The sequence below is a fragment of the Catharus ustulatus genome, chromosome 32, assembly GCF_009819885.2.
Source record: "Catharus ustulatus isolate bCatUst1 chromosome 32, bCatUst1.pri.v2, whole genome shotgun sequence".
Classification (NCBI taxonomy): Eukaryota; Metazoa; Chordata; class Aves; order Passeriformes; family Turdidae; genus Catharus; species Catharus ustulatus.
In genome coordinates this window covers 2,723,648-2,746,529 of record NC_046252.1, presented here as the reverse complement: position 1 = coordinate 2,746,529, position 22,882 = coordinate 2,723,648, and the positions used below count along the sequence as shown (strand labels likewise).

Below are 22,882 nucleotides of genomic sequence, written 5' to 3'. Positions count from 1 at the left end.
TTTTTGGGGTGGTTTTTGGGTTATTTTTGGGTGTTTTTGGGATATTTTGGGGTGGTTTTGGGGTGATTTTTGGGGTGATTTTGGGGGTGTTTTTGGGTGCCTTACCACTGGTTTTGGGGTTATTTTGGGGATATTTCTGGGTGATTCTTGGGATGTTTTTGGGGTGATTTTTGGGGTTATTTTGGGGTGTTTTTGTGGTTATTTTTGGGATATTTTGGGGGTGGTTTTGGGGTTATTTTTGGGGTTATTTTTGGGGTGCCTCACCGCTGTTTTTGGGGTAATTTTAGGGATATTTTAGGGTGATTTTTGGGGTATTTTGGGGTTATTTTGGGGTGCTTTAGGGGTTATTTTTTGGGTGCCTTACCGCTGTTTTTGGGGTTATTTTGGCGTTATTTCTGGGTGATTTTTGGGGTGTTTTTGGGATATTTTGGGGTTATTTTTGGGGTTATTTCTGGGTGGTTTTAGGGTTATTTTTGGGGTGTTTTAGGGGTGATTTTGGGGTGATTTGGGGTTATTTTTGGGGTGTTTCTGGGGTGCCTCACCGCTGTTTCTGGGGTGATTTTTGGGGTTATTTTGTGATATTTTGGGGTTATTTTTGGGGTTATTTTGGGGTGTTTTAGGGGATATTTTTAGGTGCCTCACCGCTGTTTCTGGGGCGGGCCGGGGCCCCCCCCCGGGCGCCGTTTTTTGTTCTTGATGAGGATCCGGCCCAGCAGGTCCTGGGGGCTGGGCAGGGGCACCCCGGGCTCCAGCTGCACAAAAAACCCGAAATCAACCAAAAATCAACCCAAAAATCACCCCAAAACTGCCCCAAAATCACCCCTAAACCCCGGGCTCCAGCTGTGACAAAAAACCCAAAAATGGACCCAAAATTAACCCAAAACCGCCCCAAAACCACCCCAAAAATCACCCCACACCCTGGGCTCCAGCTGTGACAAAAAAACCAAAATCAACCAAAAATCAACCCAAAAATCACCCTAAAACTGCCCCAAAACCAACCCAAACCCCCGGCTCCAGCTGTGTCCAAAAAAACCAAAAATCAACCCAAAATTAACCCAAAATAAACCCAAAAATAAACTCCAAAATTAACCCAAAATTAACCCCAAACCCCCGGCTCCAGCTGTGACAAAAAAAACAAAAATGGACCCAAAATAAACCCAAAATAAACCCAAAATTAACCCCAAAAATCACCCCAAACCCCGGGCTCCAGCTGTGTCCAAAAAAAAACCAAAATCAACCCAAAATTAACCCAAAATCAACCCAAAAATAAACCCCAAAATTAACCCCAAAACCGCCCCAAACCCCGGGCTCCAGCTGTGACAAAAAACCAAAATCAACCGAAAATCAACCCAAAAATCACCCTAAAACTGCCTCAAAATCACCCCAAAACCCCGGCTCCAGCTGCAACAAAAAACCCAAAAATGAACCCAAAATAAATCCCAAAATTAACCCCAAAATCAGCCCAAAAATCACCCCAAAACCCTGGCCCCAGCTGTGCCAAAATCACTGAAAATGGACCCCAAATCAACCCAAAATAAACCCCAAAACCGCCCCAAAACCAACCCAAATCCCCGGCTCCAGCTGCAACAAAAAACCCAAAAATGAACCCAAAACAAACCCCAAAATTAACACCAAAATCACCCCAAAACCCCGGCCCCAGCTGTGCCAAAACTCCCAAAAATGAACCCAAAATAAACCCAAAATTAACCCCAAAAATCAACCCAAAAATCACCCCAAACCCCCGGCTTCAGCTGCAACAAAAAACCCAAAAATGAACACAAAATAAACCCCAAAATTAACCCAAAAAATCAACCCAAAAATCACCCTAAAACTGCCCCAAAATCACCCCAAAACCCCAGCACCAGCTGTGCCAAAAAAACCCAAAATAAACCCAAAAATCACCCCCAAAAATCAAAGCAAAATAAATCACCCCGAAGCCCCGGCTCCAGCAGTGCCAAAAAAACCAAAAAGGAACCCAAAATAAACCCCAAACCACCCCAAAATCAACCCCAAAAATCAACCCCAAAATCACCAAAAATGCCCCCAAAATCACTCAGAATTCCCCCAAACCCCCAGACCCCAAACCCCCCAGACTTCCCCCAAATCCCCAAATCCCCCAATTCCCCAAATTTCCCCGAATTCCCCTGAATTCCCCCGATTTTCCCCCCGGTCCCCACCGGGAATTTGGGCAGCGGCTCCGTCACCAGCGCGGCCCCGAGGAGGCTCCGGCAGTACTCGGCCATCTTGGCCTGCTGGCGGGCCCTGGGACAAAAAACACAAAAAGTGACCCCAAAAACAACCCCAAAACCCAAAAACTGACCCCAAATCTGCTGGCGGGCCCTGGGACAAAAAAATACAGGAAAAATGGACCAAAACTGACCCCAAAAACCCCAAAACTGATCCCAGAACTGACCCCAGCACTGCTGACGGGCCCTGGGAGCCCAAAAAAAACAGCAAAAAGTGACCCCAAAATCCCCAGAACTGACCCCAGAACTGACCCAGCACTGCTGGCGGGCCCTGAACCCCAAAAAAACACCAAAAAGTGACCCCAAAATCCCCAGAACTGACCCCAAAACTGACCCCAGCACTGCTGGCGGGCCCTGGGACACAAAAACAAATATGGGAACCCCAAAACTGACCCCAAAAACCCCAGAACTGACCCAGCACTGCTGACGGGCCCTGGGACACAAAACCCCAAAACTGACCCCAAAAACAATCCCAAAAACCCAAAAACTGACCCCAGAACTGCTGGCGGGCCCTGGGACACAAAAAACAGCAAAAACTGACCCCAAAACCCAAAAACTGACCCCAGCACTGACCCCAACACTGCTGGCGGGCCCTGGGACAAAAAAAACACCAAAAACTGACCCCAAAACCGACCCCTAAAACCCCAAAATTGGTCCCAACACTGCTGACGGGCCCTGGGACCCCAAAAAACACAAAAAGTGACCCCAAAATCCCCAAATCTGACCCAAAAACTGACCCCAGCACTGCTGGCGGGCCCTGGGACACAAAAACAAATATGGGAACCCCAAAAACGACCCCAAAAACCCCAAAACTGACCCCAGAACTGACCCCAGAACTGCTGGCGGGCCCTGGGACACAAAAAAATACAAAAAGTGACCCCAAAATCCCCAGAACTGACCCCAAAAACCCCAAAATCTGACCCCAACACTGCTGGCGGGCCCTGGGACCCCAAAAAACACAGAATGGGAACCCCAAAACTGACCCCAAAACCCAAAACTGACCCCAAATCTGCTGGCGGGCCCTGGGACCCCAAAAAAACACAAAAACTGACCCCAAAAACAACCCCAAAACCCAAAAACTGACCCCAACACTGCTGGCGGGCCCTGAACCCCAAAAAACAGCAAAAAGTGACCCCAAAACTGACCCCAAAACCCAAAAACTGACCCCAGAACTGACCCCAGCACTGCTGGTGGGCCCTGGGATCCCAAAAAAAACACAAAAAGTGACCCCAAAACTGACCCCAAATCTGCTGACGGGCCCTGGACCCCAAAAAAACACAAAAAGTGACCCCAAAAACCCCAAATCTGACCCCAGCACTGCTGGCGGGCCCTGGGATCCCAAAAAATACAGAATGGGAACCCCAAAATCCCCAGAACTGACCCCAAAACTGACCCTAACACTGCTGGCGGGCCCTGGGACACAAAAAAACCCAAAAACTGACCCCAAAACTGACCCCAGAACTGACCCCAAATCTGCTGACGGGCCCTGGGACCCCAAAAAATACAGAATGGGAACCCCAAAATCCCCAAAACTGACCCCAAAACTGACCCCAAAACCCCAGAACTGACCCCAAATCTGCTGCCGGGCCCTGGGACACAAAAACACCAAAAAGTGACCCCAAAACTGACCCCAAAACCCAAAAAGTGACCCCAAAACTGACCCCAAATCTGCTGACGGGCCCTGGACCCCAAAAACACAGATTGGGAACCCCAAAAACCCCAAATCTGACCCCAAAACTGACCCCAAAACTGACCCCAAATCTGCTGCCAGGCCCTGGGGAGCGGGAACCCCAAAATCCCTCATGGAAACCCCAAAAATTGACCCAAAACTGCCCCAAAAACCCCAGAAACTGGGTCAGAGTTTTGGGGGTTTTGTGTTTGTGGGATTTGGGGTTTCTGTGTTTTTGGGTTTTTGGGATTTTGGGGTTTTTGGGTTTCTGGGTTTGGGTTTCTGGGTTTTTGGGATTTTGGGATTTTTGGATTTGGGTTTTTGGGGTTTCTGGATTTTTGGGATTTTGGGGTTTCTGTGTTTTTGGGTTTCTGGGATTTTGGGGTTTTGGGTTTTTCGGGTTTTTGGGATTTGGGGTTTTGGGTTTTTGGGGTTTTTGTGTTTTTCAGGTTTTGGGGTTTCTGGGTTTTTGGGGTTTTTGGGGTTTCTGGGTTTTTGGGTTTTGGGTTTCTGTGGTTTTGGGATTTGGGTTTCTGGGTTCCTGGATTTTTGGGATTTTGGTTTCTGTGTTTTTGGGATTTCTGGGTTTTTGGGGTTTCTGTGGTTTTGGATTTTTGGGATTTTGAGGTTTGGGGTTTTTGGGTGTTTGGGTGTTTGGGTTTCTGGATTTTGGGGTTTTTGGGTTTCTGTGTTTTTGGGTTTTTGGGATTTTGGGTTTTTGGGTGTTTGGGTTTTTGGGGTTTCTGGGATTTGGGGTTTCTGTGTTTTTTGGGATTTTGGAATTTTGGGTGTTTGGGTTTTTGGGGTTTTTGGGGTTTGGGTTTTTGGTATTTAGGGTTTCTCTGTTTTTGGGGTTTTTGGGTTTTGTCTCACGAGTCCACGTGGTTCTCGAAGCTCAGGATCACCGGGAACGGCGACGTCTTGAAGGCGCTTTCGGCGATGGCCTCGATCACCTCCTGCAACGGGGGGGTCAGGGACACAAACTGACCCCAAAACCACCAAAAACCACCAAAAACTGACCCCAAAACTGACCCCAAAATCCCAGAAACTGACCCCAAAGATTGACCCAAAAAACCCCAAAAACTGACCCCAAAATCCCAGAAACTGACCCCAAAAACTGACCCTAAACTGACCCTAAAACTGACCCCAAAACTGACCCCAAAACCCCAAAAACTGACCCCAAAACTGACCCCAAAACTGACCCCAAAAACTGACCCCAAAATCCCAGAAACTGACCCCAAAAACTGACCCTAAAACTGACCCCAAAATCCCAGAAACTGACCCCAAAAACTGACCCCAAAACTGACCCCAAAATCCCAGAAACTGACCCCAAAGATTGACCCAAAAAACCCCAAACCGACCCCAAGACCCCAACCCCAAAACTCACCAAAACCACCCAGGGACCCCAAAGCACAAACCCCAAACCTGGGACCCCAAAAGAGGCTGGGGGAGGGTCAGGGATTTCTTTGGGGTCTGGGTCAGGGTCAATGTGGGGTCAGTTTGGGGTCAGTTTTGGGGTCACCTTGAAGGGGATCTCGGTGAGGTTTTTATGGGATTTCTGTGGGATCTGGGGATTCCTGTGGGGTTTGTTTGGGTTCTGTTGGCTCTGTGGGATCAGGGCAGGTTCTGGGGTCAGTGTGGGGTCGGTTTTGGGTTGGTTTAGGGGTTTTGGGGTCGGTTTGGGGTCGGGTTTGGGGTCCCTGGGTGGGTTTTGGGGTGGGATTTGGGGTCACCTTGAAGGGGATCTCGGTGGTCATGGTGAGGTTTTTATGGGATTTCTGTGGGGTTTGCTGGGCTCTGTTGGCTCTGTGGGGTCAGGGCAGGTTCTGGGGTCGGTTTTGGGGTTGAGGGTCCATTTTGGGGTGGGTTTTGGGGTCACCTTGAAGGGGATCTCGGTGGTCACAGTGAGGTTTCTATGGGGTTTCTGTGGGGTTTGTTGGGTTCTGTTGGTTCTGTGGGGTCGGGGCAGGTTCTGTGGGGTTTTAGGGTCCATTTTGGGGTCGGTTTGGGGGTCCCTGTGTGGTTTTGGGGTGGGATTTGGGGTCACCTTGAAGGGGATCTCGGTGGTCATGGTGAGGTTTTTATGGGGTTTCTGTGGGATTTGCTGGGTGGGGTTGGCTCTGTGGGGTCAGGGCAGGTTCTGGGGTCGGTTTAGGGGTTTAGGGTCCATTTTGGGGTCAGTTTTGGGGTCCCTGTGTGGTTTTGGGGTGGGTTTTGGGGTCACCTTGAAGGGGATCTCGGTGAGGTTTTTGGGGATTTCTGTGGGGTTTGCTGGGTTGTGTTGGCTCTGTGGGGTTTTGGGGTCGGTTTGGGGTCGGTTTTGGGGTCCCTGGTCAGGTTTTGGGGCGAGATTTGGGGTCACCTTGAAGGGGATCTCGGTGCTCATGGTGAGGTTTTTATGGGATTTCTGTGGGATTTGGGAATTCCTGTACGGTTTGTCTGGGTTGTGTTGGCTCTGTGGGGTTTTGGGGTCGGTCTGGGGTTGGTTTAGGGGTTTTGGGGTGGGATTTGGGGTCACCTTGAAGGGGATCTCGGTGGTCATGGTGAGGTTTTTGGGGTTTCTGTGGGGTTTGCTGGGTTCTGTTGGCTCTGTGGGGTTTTGGGGTCGGTTTTGGGGTCGGTTTGGGGTTGGTTTAGGGGTTTTGGGGTCAGTTTTAGGGTCACCCTGAAGGGGATCTCGGTGGTCATGGTGAGGTTTTTATGGGGTTTGTGTGGGATTTGCTGGGTGGGGTTGGCTCTGTGGGGTCAGGGCAGGTTCTGGGGTCGGTTTAGGGGTTTAGGGTCCATTTTGGGGTGGGATTTGGGGTCACCTTGAAGGGGATCTCGGTGGTCATGGTGAGGTTTTTATGGGATTTCTGTAGGATTTGGGGATTCCTGTGGGGTTTGCTGGGCTCTGTTGGCTCTGTGGGGTCAGGGCAGGTTCTGGGGTCGGTTTTAGGTTGGTTTAGGGGTTTTGGGGTCGGTTTTGGGGTCGGTTTTGGGGTCCCTGGTCAGTTTTGGGGTGGGTTTTGGGGTCACCTTGAAGGGGATCTCGGTGGTCATGGTCAGATTTTTATAGGATTTCTGTAGGATTTGGGGATTCCTGTGGGATTTGCTGGGTGGGGTTGGCTCTGTGGGGTCAGGGCAGGTTTTGGGGTCGGTTTTGGGTTGGTTTAGGGGTTTTGGGGTGGGATTTGGGGTCACCTTGAAGGGGATCTCGGTGAGGTTTTTATGGGGTTTCTGTGGGGTTTGGGGATTCCTGTGGGGTTTGCTCTGGTTCTGTGGGGCTGTGTTGGCTCTGTGGGGTCAGGGCAGGTTCTGGGGTTGGTTTTAGGTTGGTTTAGGGGTTTTGGGGTGGGATTTGGGGTCACCTTGAAGGGGATCTCGGTGGTCACAGTGAGGTTTTGGGGATTCCTGTGGGGTTTGCTGGGTGGGGTTGGCTCTGTGGGGTCAGGGCAGGTTCTGGGGTGGGTTTTAGGTTGGTTTAGGGGTTTTGGGGTCAGTTTTGGGGTCACCTTGAAGGGGATCTCGGTGGTCATGGAGAGGTTTTTATGGGGTTTCTGTGGGGTTTGGGGATTCCTGTGGGGTTTGCTGGGTTGTGCTGGCTCTGTGGGGTCAGGGCAGGTTCTGGGGTGGGTTTAGGGGTTTAGGGTCCATTTTGGGGTCAGTTCTGGGGTCACCTTGAAGGGGATCTCGGTGGTCATGGTGAAGCCGTGCGTCACCAGCGGCTCCTCCTCGGGGGCCCGGCCCTGCCAGCAGTCGAGCTCGACGCAGCGGCAGCCGCAGAGCAGCACCTGGCGGTACATCTCGGCGGAGGAGGGGCCTGCCAGCTGCCCCGCTGAGAAAAACATCCCAAAAACATCCTAAAAATGAGCTCAGGGACCCCAAAAACCCCATAGAAACATCCATGGGTACAGCAGGAACCCCACAAACCCCAAACCCGCAGAGCAGCACCTGGCGGTACATCTCTGCGGAGGAGGGGCCTGCCAGCTGTCCCGCTGCCAAAAAAACCCCAAAAACATCCTAAAAATGAGCTCAGGAACCCCAAAATCCCCACAGAAACATCCACAGTTACAGCAGGAACCCCAAACCCGCAGAGCAGCACCTGGCGGTACATCTCTGCCGAGGAGGGCCCTGCCAGCTGTCCAGCTGTGAAAAAAACCCCAAAAATATCCTAAAAATGAGCTCAGGGACCCCAAAAACCCCACAGAAACATCCATGGGAACGGCAGGAACAGAGAAACCCCCAAAACCCCAAAAACATCCCAAAAAACAGCTCAGGAACCCCAAAAACCCCAAAACCTCCCCAAAAAAACTGCTCAGGAACCCCAAAGTCCCAAAAACACCCCAAAAAACAGCTCAGGAGGCTCAAAAATCCCACAGAAACATCCATGGGAAAGGCAGGAACCCCAAAAACATCCTAAAAACCCCATAAAAATATCCACAGTTACAGCAGGAACCCCAAAAACCCCAAAACAAACCCCAAACCCGCAGAGCAGCACCTGGCGGTACATCTCTGCGGAGGAGGGCCCTGCCAGCTGTCCAGCTGCCAAAAAAACCCCAAAATATCCTAAAAATGAGCTCAGTGACCCCAAAAACCCCAAAAACCCCACAGAAACATCCATGGGAACGGCAGGAACCCCAAAAACCCCAAAAACCCCAAAACAAACCCCACACCCGCAGAGCAGCACCTGGCGGTACATCTCTGCCGAGGAGGGGCCTGCCAGCTGTCCAGCTGGGAAAAACCCCATAAAATATCCTAAAACATCCTAAAAAACAGCTCAGGGACCCCAAAAACCCCATAAAAATATCCACAGTTACAGCAGGAACCCCACAAACCCCAAACCCGCAGAGCAGCACCTGGCGGTACATCTCTGCCGAGGAGGGCCCTGCCAGCTGTCCAGCTGGGAAAAACCCCATAAAATATCCTAAAATACTGCTCAGGAACCCCAAAAACCCCATAGAAACATCCACAGTTACAGCAGGAACCCCACAAACCCCAAAAACCCCAAAAACACCCCAAAAATCAGCTCAGGAACCCCAAAAACCCCAAAAACCCCAAAACAAACCTCAAAAACCCCACAGAACCACCCATGGGAATGGCAGGAACCCCCAAAACCCCAAAATTATCCCAAAAACAGCTCAGGAACCCCAAAAATCCCATAAAAACACCCACAGTTACAGCAGGAACAGAGAAATCCCAAAAACCGCAAAACCTACCCAAAAAAACAGCTCAGGAACCCCAAAAATCCCATAAAACATCCATGGGTACAGCAGGAACCCCACAAACCCCAAAAACCCCAAAAACATCCCAAAAAACAGCTCAGGAACCCCAAAAACCCAAAAACCTCCAAAACTCCAAAAACCCCACAGAACCACCCAGGGAACAGCAGGAACCCCAAAAACCCCAAAAATATCCAAAAAACAGCTCAGGAACCCCAAAAACCCCATAAAAACACCCACAGTTACAGCAGAAACAGAGAAACACCAAAAACCCCAAAAATATCCTACAAACAGCTCAGGAACTCCAAAAACCCCAAAAACACCCCAAAAACCCCACAGAACCACCCATGGGAACGGCAGGAACTCCAAAAACCCCAAAAACACCCCAAAAAAACAGCTCAGGAGCCCCAAAACCCCACAGAAACATCCACAGTTGCAGCAGGAACCCCAAAAACCCCAAAAATATCCTAAAAACAGCTCAGGAACCCCAAAAAACCCAAAAACAAACCCAAAAAACCCCACAGAACCACCCATGGGAACAGCAGGAACCCCAAAAACCCCCCAAAAAACCCAAAAATCAGCTCAGGAACCCCAAAAACCCCAAAAAATACCCTAAAAACAGCTCAGGAACCCCAAAAATCCCATAAAAACATCCACAGTTACAGCAGGAACAGAGAAATCCCAAAAACCCCAAAAACACCCCAATAACAAACCCCAAAAACCCCATTAAAACATCCACAGTTACAGCAGGAACCCCAAACCCCCCCAAAAAACAGCTCAGGAACCCCAAAAACCCCAAAAACCCCAAAAACAAACCCCAAAAACCCCAAAAATATCCTACAAACAGCTCAGGAACTCCAAAAACCCCCAAAACACCCGAAAAACAGCTCAGCAGCCTCAAAAATCCTATAAAAACACCCACAGTTACAGCAAGAGCAGAGAAACACCAAAAACCCCAAAACCTCCCCAGATCTCAACCCCAAACCCCACCCAGAGACCCTCGGAGCTTGGGGTCGGGTTTGGGGTTTTTGGGGTGCAGATTTTGGGGTTTTTTTGGATTTTTTTGCAGTTTGGTGTTCATTGGGGTGGATTTTTGGGGGTTTTACCCCATGGGGTTTTTTTGGGGTGCAGATTTTGGGGTTACCTGTCAGGTAGGTGTTGTGGGAGGAGTTGATGAAGTTTTTGGGGCTTTTGGGGCGCAGATTTTGGGGTTTTTTTTGGGGTTTTTTTTGCAGTTTGGGTGTTTATTGGGGTGGATTTTTGGGGGTTTTTTCCCTTTGAGGTTTTTTTGGGTGCAGTTTTTGGGGTTTTGGAGGTTTTTTTGCAGTTTTTCTGCAGTTTCAGTATCCATTGGGGTGGATTTTTGGGGTTTTTTCCTTTGGGTTTTTTTTGAGGTGTAGTTTTGGGGGTTTTTGGGGTGCAGTTTGAGCATTTACCAGGGTGAATGTTTGGGGTTTTTGCCCCATGGGGTTTTTTGGGTTTTTTGGGTGTTCATTGGGGTGGATGTTCAGGGTTTTTTCCCTTTGGGGTTTTTGGGGTGCAGTTTTGGGGTTTTTTGGTTTTTTTGGATGTTCTTTGGGGTGGATTTTCGGGGTTTTTGCCCCATGGCATTTTTTGAGGTGCAGTTTTTGGGGTTACCTGTCAGGTAGGTGTTGTGGGAGGAGTTGATGAAGGTTTTGGGGTTTTTGGGGTGCAGTTTTTGGGGTTTTTGGGGTTTTTGGGGCGCAGTTTTTGGGGTTTTTACCTGTCAGGTAGGTGTTGTGGGAGGAGTTGATGAAGTTTTTGGGGTTTTTTTGGGGTTTTTACCTGTCAGGTAGGTGTTGTGGGAGGAGTTGATGAAGTAGCTGCTCAGGGGCTGGGTCATGTCCTGGTGCAGCCCCAGCGTCTCGGGGGGGACGATCCCGTTCTCGTCCCCGCCCAGGTAGCGCCAGAACCCCTCCAGGGACAGCTGGCCTGCCAAAAAACACAAAATTAACCCCAAAATCAACCCAAAATTAACTCAGAACCAATGAACCCCTCCAGGGACAGCTGGCCTGCCAAAAAACACAAAATTAACCCAAAATTAACCCAAAAATTCATCCAGAATCAATGAACCCCTCCAGGGACAGCTGGCCTGCCCCAAAAAACACAAAAAAACCACAAAATCAACCCAAAATTAACTCAGAACCAATGAACCCCTCCAGGGACAGCTGGCCTGCCAAAAAAAACCCCAAAAACACCCAGAATTAACCCAAAAATTCACCCAGAATCAATGAACCCCTCCAGGGACAGCTGGCCTGACCAAAAAACACAAAATTAACCCAAAATTAACCTAAAAACACCCAAAAATTCACCCAGAATCACCCCAGAATCATCCCAGAACCAATGAACCCCTCCAGGGACAGCTGGCCTGCCAAAAAAAACCCCAAAACCACCCCAAATTAACCAAAAATTAACCCAAAAATTCACCCAGAATCAATGAACCCCTCCAGGGACAGCTGGCCTGACCAAAAAACCACAAAATTAACCCCAAAATTAACCCAAAAATTCAGCCAGAATCGCCCCAGAATCAATGAACGCCTCCAGGGACAGCTGGCCTGACGAAAAAACCCAAAATTAACCCCAAAATCAACCCAGAATTAACCCAGAACCAATTAACCCCTCCAGGGACAGCTGGCCTGCCAAAAAACCCAAAATTAACCCCAAAATCAACGCAGAATTAACCCATAATCACCCCAAAACCACTCAAAACCACCCCAAACCCCTGTAATCACCCCAATTCCCCTCATCCCCCTCTCTGTAGGTTCTGTTTTGTTTGTATTTCCCAATCGAGGCCTGGTCCCGCCCTCAGGCCCCGTGGTGAGCACAGGAGCCCCAAAACCACCCAAATTCACCACAAACCACCCCAAAACCACCCAAAATCACCCAAATGACCCCAAAATCACCCCAAACCCCTGCAATCACCCCAAATCCCCTCACCCCTCCCTCTAAAGGTTCTGTTTTGTTCGTATTTCCGGATCAAGGCCTGGTCGCACCCTCAGGCCCCGTGGTGAGCACAGGAGCCCCAAATTTACCACAAAAACACCACAAACCACCCCAAAACCACCCAAAATCACCCAAATGACCCCCAAACCACCCCAAATCCCTGTAATCACCCCAAATCCCCTCACCCAACTCTCCGTAGATTCTGTTTGGTTCATATTTCCCAATCAAGGCCTGGTTGCACCCTCAGGCCCCGGTGGCGGAACAGGAGCCCCAAAAACACCCAAAATCCACCCAAATTCACCACAAAACCACCCCAATGACCCCAAAACCACTCCAAAACCACCCCAAACCCCTGCAATCACCCCAAATCCCCTCACCCCTCTCTCCTGTTTGGTTCACATTTCCCGATCGAGGCCTGGTCCCGCCCTCAGGCCCCGGTGGTGGAACAGGAGCCCCAAAAACACCCAAAACCCACCCAAATTCACCACAAACCACCCCAAAACCACCCAAAACCACCCCAGATTCTTGCAATCACCCCAAATACCCTCCCCCTCTCTCTGAAGATTCTGTTTTGTTTGTATTTCCTGATCAAGGCCTGGTCCTGCCCTCAGGCCCTGGTGGTGGAACAGGAGCCCCAAAAACACCCAGAAACCACCCAAATTCACCACAAACCACCCCAATGGCCCCAGAACCACCCCAAATCATCCCAATGGCCCCAAAATCACCCCAAATCCCTGTAATCACCCCAAACCCCCTCACCCCTTTCCTGAAGTTCCTCTTTGGTTCGTATTTCTGGATCAAGGCCTGGTCGCGCCCTCAGGCCCCATGGTGAGAACAGGAGCCCCAAACTTACCCCAAAACCCCCGGAATTGCCCCCAAAGCCCTCACCCTTCTCCCTGAAGGTTCTGTTCGGTTCGTATTTGTCGATCAGGGCCTGGGCCCCCTCGGGCCCCAGCGGGGGGAACAGAACCTCGTTGAGCCGCGGGTCGCGCTGCCGCGAGTTGATGAAATCGCGGAGCTGCTCCCGAGTCACGTACGGCTTTCCTGCGGCTCCACTGGGGAAATAAAACAAAATAAAACAAAATAAAACAAAATCAGAGAGAAAATGGGACAGAAAACACCCAAAAAATAAAAAATCCCCAAATCCTGGAGCTGCTCCCGAGTCACGTACGGCTTTCCTGCGGCCCCACTGGGGAAAAAATAACAAAATAAAACAAAATCAGAGAGAATGGGACACCAAAAAACCAAAAATACAGAAATCCCCAAAATCCCCAAATCCTGGAGCTGCTCCCGAGTCACGTACGGCTTTCCTGCAGCTCCACTGAAAAATAAAACAAAATAAAACCAAATCAGAGAGAATGGGACACCAAAAAACTAAAAATACAGAAATCCCCAAAATCCCCAAATCCTGGAGCTGCTCCCGAGTCACGTACGGCTTTCCTGCTGCCCCACTGAAAAATAAAACAAAATAAAATAAAATCAGAGAGAACAGGACACCAAAAAACTAAAAATACAGAAATCCCCAAAATCCCCAAATCCTGGAGCTGCTCCCGGCTCACATTCGGCTTTCCTGCGGCCCCACTGGAAAAAAACCCAAAAAAAACCCAAAAATGAGAGAGGGAACAGCACAAAAAACAAAAATAAACACCCAAAAATTCTCAAATCAGAAAGAGAACAGAAACCACCCCAAAATTTTGGGAATTTTGGGCTCCAGCAGGATCTTGTCCAGCTTGGGTCTCAGGCAGAGTTTTGGGGGTGATTTTGGGGATTTTTGGGGTGATTTTGAGGTGATTTCTGGATGATTTTTGGGTGATTTTTGGGGTGAATTTGGGTGATTTTTGGGTGATTTCTGGGTGATTTTTAGGGTGATTTTGGGGGATTTTTGAGGTGGTATTTCAGGTGATTTCAGGGTGATTTTTGGGGTGATTTTGGGTGATTTTTGGCGTGATTTTTGGGTTATTTTTGGGGTGAATTTGGGGATTTTTGAGGTGATTTTGGGGTGATTTTTGGGGTGATTTTTGGGTGATTTTTGGGGGGATTTTGGGGGATTTTTGAGGTGATATTTCAGGTGATTTCAGGGTGATTTTTGGGGTGAATTTGGGGATTTTTGGGGTGATTTCTGGGTGATTTTTGGGGTGAATTTGGGGTGATTTCTGGGTGATTTTTGGGGTGAATTTGAGGTGAATTGGGGTGATTTTTGGGGTGATTTCTGGGTGGTTTTGGGGGTGAATTTGGGGGATTTTTGGGTGATTTTGGGGTGATTTTTGGGTGATTTCTGGGTGGTTTTTGGGGTGAATTTGGGGGATTTTTGGGGTGATTTCTGGGTGAATTTGGGGGATTTTGGGCTCACATCTCCAGCAGGATCTTGTCCAGCTCGGGTCTCAGGCAGAGTTTGTTCAGGAAGCACCAGAAAGTCTCGAAGGGGAAAAGCTCCGGGGGGATGGCGGCGCCCTGGGGACCCCAAAAACACCCAAAGTCACCCCAAAAATCACCCGAAAACACACCCCAAAAATCACCCCAAAAACACCCAAAGTCACCCCAAAAATCACCCCAAAAATCACCCGGAAACACCCCCAAAACCCCCCAAAAAACACCCCAAAACCCCCCAAAATCACCCCAACACACCCACAAAAACCCCAAAAGTCACCTCAGGAATCCCAAAAAATGCCCCCAGACCCTCCCAGATTTTTGGGGTCCCAATTTTGAGGATTTTTGGGGGTTTTTGGGGTCCCCAGTTTTGTGATTTTTGGGTTTTTGGGAATTTTGGGATCCCAAATTTTGGGGTTTTTGGGGTTTTGGGATTTCGGGGTCCCCAATTTTGGGGTTTTTGGGGTTTTTTGGGGTCCCAAGTTTTGGGGTTTTGGGGGTTTTGGGATCCCAAATTTTGGGATTTTTGGGTCCCCAATTTTGGGGTTTTTAGGGTCTCCAGTTTTGGGATTTTGGGGTTTTTGGGGTCCCTGATTTTGGGATTTGGGGATTTTGGGGTTTTCGGGGTCCCCAATTTTGGGATTTTTCGGTTTTTGGGGTTTTGGGTCCCCAATTTTGGGGTTTTGGGAGTTTTGGGGTTTTTGGAGTCCCCAGTTTTGGGGTTTTGGGGTCCCTGATTTTGAGGTTTTTAGGGTTTTTTGGGGTCCCCAATTTTGGGGTTTTGGGGTTTTTGGGGTCCCCAGTTTTGTGATTTTGGGTTTTTGGGGTTTTTTAGGTCCCTGATTTAGGGGATTTTGGGGTTTTTGGGGTGCCCAGTTTTGGGGTTTTGGGGTTTTTTGGAGTCCTCAATTTTGGGATTTTTGGGTTTTTGGGGATTTTGGGGTGCCCAATTTGGGGGTTTTTGGGGTTTTGGGTCCCCAATTTTGGGGTCTGGGGATTTTGGGGTTTTTGGAGTTTCTGGGGTCCCCAGTTTTGGGATTTTGTGGTTCTTGGAATCCCCAGTTTTGGAGTTTTGGGGTTTTTAGGGTTTCTGGGGTGCCCAGTTTGGGGATTTGGGGTTTTTTGGGGTTTTTGGGGTCCCCAATATTGGGGTTTTTTGGGTCCCCAGTTTTGGGGTTTTAGGGATTTTGGGGTTGGTTTTTTTTGGTTTTTGGGGTGCCCAATTCTGGGATTTTGGGTTTTTTTGGGTTTTTTTTGGGATTTTTTTGGGATTTTTTTGTGTTTCTGGGGCGCCCACCCGTCCGCAGCCCAGCCCGCACGACTCCAGCGCCGTCTCCGCCCTCTTCTTGTCAGCCGAGAACATTTTCAGGATGCTGCCAAAAACCAAAAAAACAACAAAATTCTGGGGAAAACTCCCTCAAAACTTGAAATTTGGGGGATTTATTTTAGGGGAAAAACAAAAAAATCCAAAAAAGTTTTGGGTTTTCTCACTTCTTGACCGGGATCCGCCCGTCCGAGTTGAGCTGCAGCGTCAGCTTGGTGTGCCTGGAGGGAAATTTGGGGGAAATCCCAAAATTTGGGGGGTCCCAAAAATCTGGGGGGGGTCCCAAAAATCCGGGGGATCCCAAAATTTGGGGGGCTCAAAAATCCGGGGGGTTTGGGGCATTTTGGGAGCGATTTTTGGGATTTTGGGGCCATTTCAGGGGAATTTTTGGGTGATTTTGGGTGAGGATTTTGGGCAGATTTCAGGGGATTTTGGGGTCATTTTTTGGGGGATTCTGAGGAGATTTGAGGGGAATTTTGGGGAAATTTTGGGGAATTTTTGGGGAGTTTTGAGGTGATTTTGGAGTGATCACTGGGACAATTTTGGGGGGGATTTTTGGGGAGATTTTTGTGGGATTTGGGGCCGACTTGGGGGAGGATTTTGGGAGGGATTTTGTGGAGTTTTTGGGGGGATTCTGGGCTGTTTCTGGGATCCTTTCAGGGATGATTTTTGGGTGATTTTGGGGTGATTTTGGGGTCCTTTCAGGGATGTTTTCAGGTTGTCTCTGGGGTGATTTTAGGCTATTTCTGGGGTCCTTTCAGGGATGTTTTTGGGGTGATCCCGGGCTGTTCTTGGGGTGATTCTGGGCTGGTTTTGGGGTCCTTTCAGGGATGATTTTTGGGTGATTTCAGGTTGGTTTGGGGGTGATTTTTGGCTGGTTTTGGGCTGATCCCAGGTTATTTTTGGGGTGATTTTGGGCTGTTTCTGGGGTGATTTCAGGGATGATTTTTGGGTGATTTCAGGGGTGATCTCAGGCCTTTTTGGGGGTGACTTTGGCCGTTTTTGGGGTGATTTCGGGGATGATTTGGGGGTGATTTCAGGGATGTTTTTGGGGTGATCCCGGGCTGGTTTTGGGGTCCTTTCAGGCATATTTTCAGGTTGTTTTGGGGGTGATTTCAGGGATGATTTTGGGGTGATTTTGGGCTGTTTCTGGGGTGATTTTTGGCTGGTTTTGGGCTGATCCCAGATTATTTTGGGGGTGATTTTGGGTTGTTTCTGGGGTGATTTCAGGGATGATTTGGGGGTGATTTCGGGGTGATTTTGGGGGGGATTTGAGGGATATTTTCAGGCCTTTTTTGGGGTGATTTTGCCCGTTTTTGGGGTGACTTTGCCCGTTTCTGGGGTGACTTTGCCCGTTTTTGGGGTGACTTTGGCCAATTTTGGGGTGATTTTGCCCGTTTTTGGGGTGACTTTGGCCAATTTTGGGGTGATTTTGCCCGTTTTTGGGGTGACTTTGCCCGTTTTTGGGGTGACTTTGCCCGTTTTTGGGTACCCACGCCTTCCTCAGCTGCGTGTTGCGCGACGCGTTCCGCGCCAGGATGTTCGTGGCCAGCCGGAACAGCTCCTCTGCCCACACCTGAAACAGCAGAATTGGGCACCTGGAAACCCCAAAATCTACCCCAAAAAACCACCCAAAACCACCCCAAAACCACCCCAAACCCCCCAGCACCCCTGCAGCCCCTGACCCCTCCCAAGCCCCCAAACTGGGCACCCCAAAATCACCCTCAGGGGCTCCAAAAGCCTCAAAACCACCCAAAAATGGGGTCTAGACCCCCCAAATCAACCCCTAAAACCCCAAAAACCAACCCCAGAGCCCCCCAAACCTCCCCAAAATCGTCACAAAATCACCCTCAGAGCACCCAAACAACCCCAAGTCCCCCCAAACCACCCCCAGAGCCCCAAAATCTCCCAAAAATCCCCCCAAAACCACACCTAGACCCCCAAATCCCCCCAAAACCATGCCCAGACCCCCCAAAATTCCCCCAAATCCCCCCAGTATCTCCCAAAAATCACCACAAAATCACCCCCAGAGCGCCCAAAATCCCCAAAATCCCCCCAAACTGCCCCCAGACCCCCCAAAATCTCCCAAAAATCTCCCCAAAACCACGGCTAGACCCCCAAAATCTCCCCAAACCACCCCCAGACCCCCCAAAATTCCCCCAAAATCACCCTCAGAGTGCCCAAACAACCCCAAATCCCCTCCAAACCACCCCCAGAGCCCCAAAATCTCCCGAAATCCCCCCAAAATCTCCCCAAAATCACCCCCAGAGCACCCAAACAATACCATATCTCTCCCCCAAACCGCACCCAGACCCCCCAAAATCTCCCAAAATCTCCCCAAATCTCCCCCAAACTTCCCCCAGACCCCCCAAAATCACCCCCAGAGTGCCCAAACAACCCCAAATCTCCCCCAAACCGCCCCCAGACCCCCCAAAATACCCCCCAAACCCCCCAAATCCCCCCAAACCTCCCAAAATCGCCCCAAAATCTCCCCAAAATCACCCCCAGACCCCCCAAAATACCCCCTAAACCTCCCAAAACCCCCCAAAATCTCCCCAAATCCCACCCAGACCCCCTAAATTCCCCCCAGATCCCCCCCAAACCGCCCCCAGACCCCCCAAAATACCCCCCAAACCCCCCAAATCCCCCCAAAATTGCCCCCAAAATCCCCCCCAAACCCCCCCAGCCCCCATCCCACCTTGGCCTCCCCGTCCTGCACGGCCAGCAGGTTGAGGAAGCCGAGGGTGACGAGGTCGGGGCCGTGCACCACGGTCAGCAGGCGCTGGGGGTCGGGACCCCCGGGGTGACCAAAGCCCAGCGCGTCCCGCGTGCGGGGGTCCTGCCCACGGGGACCAGAACCGGGAAAAAACGGGTCAGGACCGGGAAAAAACGGGTTAGAACCCACAGAAATGGGACCAGAACCGGGAAAAAACGGGTCAGAACCGGGAGAAACGGGTCAGGACCACGAGATATGGGACCAGAACCGGGAAAAAACGGGTCAGGACCGGGAAAAAACGGGTCAGGACCAGGAGATATGGGACCAGAACCGGGAAAAAACGGGTCAGGACCGGGAAAAAACGGGTCAGGACCACGAGATATGGGACCAGAACCGGCAAAAAACGGGTCAGGACCGGCAGAAATAGGGTCAGAACCAGAAAAAACGGGGTCAGGACCGGGAAAAAACGGGTCAGGACCGGGAGAAACAGGTTAGAACCGGGAAAAAAACGGGTCAGGACCGGGAGAAGCGGGTTAGAACCCACAGAAATGGGACCAGAACCGGGAAAAAACGGGTCAGGACCGGCAGAAACGGGTTAGAACCGGGAAAAAACGGGTCAGGACCGGCAAAAAACGGGTCAGGACCGGGAGAAACGGGTCAGGACCACGAGATATGGGACCAGGACCGGGAAAAAACGGGTCAGGACCGGGAGAAACAGGGTCAGAACCGGGAGAAACAGGGGCAGAACCAACAGAAATGGGATCAGAACCAGGAGAAACAGGGTCAGAACCAGGAAAAATGGGTTAGAACCAGAAGAAATGGGTCAGGACCAGGAGAAATGGGATCAGAACCAACAGAAACAGGATCACAACCGGCAAAAACGGGGTCAGGACCAGCAAAAACGGACCAGAACCAGGAGAAATGCGATCAGAACCAGGAGAAATGGATCAGAGACAACAGAAACGGGGTCAGAACCAACAGAAAAGGGACCAGAACCAGCAAAAACGGGTCAGGACCAACAGAAACGGGGTCAGAACCGGCAAAAACGGACCAGAACCAGGAGAAACGGGGTCAGAGTGACCCAAAATGGGATCAGAACCGGCAAACACGGGTCAGAACCATCAGAAACGGGTCAGAACCAGGAGAAATGGGTCAGAACCAGGAAAAATGAACCAGAACCAGCAAAAACGGGTCAGAACCAACAGAAATGGGATCAGAACCAACAGAAACGGGTTCAGAACCGCCCAGAATAGGACCAGAGCCACCCAAATTGGAATCAGAACCCCCCAAAACGGACCCAGAACCGCCCAGAGCCCCCCCCTTTCCGGGGTCCTGCGGCCACAGACCCCAAACTGTGCCAGAACCATCGGAACCGGGCCCAGAACCACCCAGGAAGGGGCCAAAAAACAACAAAAACGGACCCAGACCCCCCAAAACGAGCTCCAACCCCCCCAAAACGGGGTCAAACCCCCCCAAAACGGGGTCAAACTGCCCCAAATCGGGATCAGAGACCCCAGACCCCCCCAGGCCCCCCCAGCCCCCCCCAGCCCCCCCGGTCCGGCCCCACCTTGGGCGCGCGGGCGAAGCGCCCGGTCCGGGTGTCGCGGATGCTGAGGATGTCCACGAGCTCCACCTCCTGTGGGACCCCAAAAACGGATCAGGGACCCCAAAAAAATGGGATCAGGGACCCCAAATTGGGTCAGGGACCCCAAAAATGGGATATGGGATCCCAAAATGGATCAGAAAACCCGAAATTGGGATATGGGACCCCGAAAATGGGACCAGGGACCCAAAAATGGGATATGGGATCCCAAAATGGGATCAGGGACCTCAAAAATGGAGTCAGGGACCCAAAAAATGGGGCAGAGACCCCAAAAAATGGGATATGGGACCTCAAAAAGGGGATCAGGGACCCCAAAATGGGAACAGGGACCCCGAAATGGGATCAGGGACCCAAAAAAATGGAGTCAGGGACCTCAAAAAGGGGATCTGGGACCCCAAAAAATGGGATCAGGCACCCTGAAAATGGATCAGGGATCCCAAAATGGGATCAGGGACCCCGAAATCAGGTCAGGGACCCCAAGAATGGATCAGGGACCCCGAAATCGGAGTCAGGAACTCTGAGAAATGGGATCAGGGACCCAAGAAACGGGACCAGAAACCGCAAAAATGGAGTCAGGTGCCCCAAAAAATGGGGTCAGGGACCCTGAAATCAGGTCAGGGACCCCAAACACGGGATCAGAAACCCAAAAAATTGAGTCATGGACCCAAAAAACAGGGTCAGAGACCCCAAAACTGGATCAGGGACCCCAAAATTGGGATCAGGGACACAAAAAATGGGACCAGGGACCCCGAAAATGGGTCAGGGACCCAAAAATGGGATCAGAGACCCAAAAAATGGGATCAGGAACCCCAAAAAGGGAACCAGGGACCCAAAAAATGGAGTCAGGGACCCAAAATTGGGATCAAAACCCCAAAAATGGGATCAGAAACCCCAAAATTGGGATCAGGGAACCAAAAACAGGATCAAGAACCCGAAATTGGGATCAGAGACCCAAAAAATGGGATCAGAAACCCCAAAAAATGGGATATGGGACCCCAAAAATGGGATCAGAGACCCCAAAAAAATGGGATCAAGAACCCGAAATTTGGATCAGGGACCCAAAATATGGGATATGGGATCCCAAAAATGGGATCAGGGATCCTAAAAATGGGATCAAGAACCTGAAATAGGACCAGGGACCCCAAAAATGGGATGAGGGACCCCGAAAACGGGATCAAGAACCCGAAATTGGGATCAGGGATCCCAAAAATGGGATCAGAAACCCAAAAAACGGGATCAGGGATCCTAAAATTGGGATTAGAAACCCCGAAAAATGGGGTCAGAAACCCCAAAAATGGATCAAGGACCCAAAAATTGGGATCAAGACCCCGAAACTGGGATCAGAGACCCAAAAAATGGGACCAGGGACCCCGAAATTTGGATCAGGGACCCCAAAATTCGTTCCCGGATCCCAAATTTGTCCCAAACCGGGAGCGGTTTCCGGGTGGGGGAGGGGCGGGGGCATTTCCGGGGCAGGGTGGGGGAGGGGCGTGGGAAAAGCGGCCCCCCCTCCCCCCGCCCCTCCCCCCCCTCCCAGGGGACCCCGCATCCGGCCCGGGGGGGGAGGGGCCCCAAAATTCCCCCAAATCCGCCCCAAATTCCGGCTGGGGGGGGATGATAAGGGGGGGGGAGGGGAGTGGGGGGGTGGGGTCACTCTGGGGTCACTCTGGGGACATTTTTGGGGGGTTTGGGGATTTTTGGGACATTTTTGGGGGTTTTTTTGGGACATTTTTGGGGTTTTTTTGGGACTTTTTGGGGTTTTTTAGGGACATTTTTGGGGACATTTTTGGGGTTTTTTTGGGGAACTTTTTGGGGTTTTTTAGGGACATTTTTGGGGTTTTTTGGGGCCATTTTCGGGGTTTTTTAGGGATATTTTTTGGGTTTTTTTTAAGACATTTTTTGGGATTTTTGGGACATTTTTGGGGATTTTTTTGGGACTTTTTGGGGTTTTTTTGGGGGATTTTTGGGACATTTTTGGGTTTTTTTTGGGGACATTTTGGGGACACTTTTGGGGTCACTTCTGGAGGAATTTCGGGGTCCCTTTTGGGGTCATTTCGGGGTTTTTTGGGGTCACTTTGGGCCCATTTTCGGGGTCACTTTGGGGTCACTTTTGGGACATTTTTTGGGTCACTTTTGGGGTCACTCCGGGGACATTTTTGGGAGTTTTTTTGAGACATTTTTTGGTTTTTTGGGGACATTTTTGGAACATTTTTGGGGTTTTTTGGGGTCTTTTGGGACTTTTTGGGGTTTTTTAGGGACATTTTTAGAGTTTTTTTGGGGGATTTTTGGGGCATTTTTGGTCACATTTTGGGGACACTTTTGGGGTCACTTTTGGGGTCACTCCGGGGACATTTTTGGGGTTTTTTTGGGACATTTTTGGGACTTATTTCGGGTTTTTTTGGGGAAATTTTTAGGGTTTTTGGAGGGTTTTCTTTGGGACATTTTTGGGGTTTTTTGGGGCATTTTTAGAGTTTTTTTTCAGGTTTTTTTGAGACATTTTTGGCACATTTTTGGGGTTTTTTGGGACAATTTTGGGGTTTTTTTTTTGGGTTTTTTAGGGACACTTTTGGGGATTTTTTGGGACATTTTTGGGGTCACTTCTGGAGGGATTTCGGGATCCCTTTTGGGGTCATTTCGGGGTTTTTTGGGGTCACTTTGGGCCCATTTTGGGGCCATTTTCGGGGTCACTTTGGGGTCACTTTTGGGGATTTTTTGGGACATTTTTGGTGTCACTTTTGGGGTCACTCCGGGGACATTTTTGGGGTTTTTTTTGAGACATTTTTTGGGCTTTT

The 22,882-nt window shown here is 50.2% G+C and overlaps 1 protein-coding gene across 1 annotated transcript in view; it reads right to left on the bottom strand.

The window, feature by feature from the left end:
* Positions 1–22,882, bottom strand: part of PLCB3 (phospholipase C beta 3) — a 48,287-nt gene that overhangs the window by 23,226 nt on the left and 2,179 nt on the right. Inside the window, 13 exon segments of the mRNA XM_033083500.1 lie at positions 643–667; positions 669–752; positions 2,178–2,262; positions 4,789–4,871; positions 7,575–7,732; positions 10,923–11,069; positions 12,969–13,135; positions 14,431–14,531; positions 15,745–15,820; positions 15,939–15,992; positions 17,268–17,347; positions 18,470–18,610; positions 20,055–20,123. Coding sequence (XP_032939391.1) covers positions 643–667; positions 669–752; positions 2,178–2,262; positions 4,789–4,871; positions 7,575–7,732; positions 10,923–11,069; positions 12,969–13,135; positions 14,431–14,531; positions 15,745–15,820; positions 15,939–15,992; positions 17,268–17,347; positions 18,470–18,610; positions 20,055–20,123 — 1,270 coding nt within the window.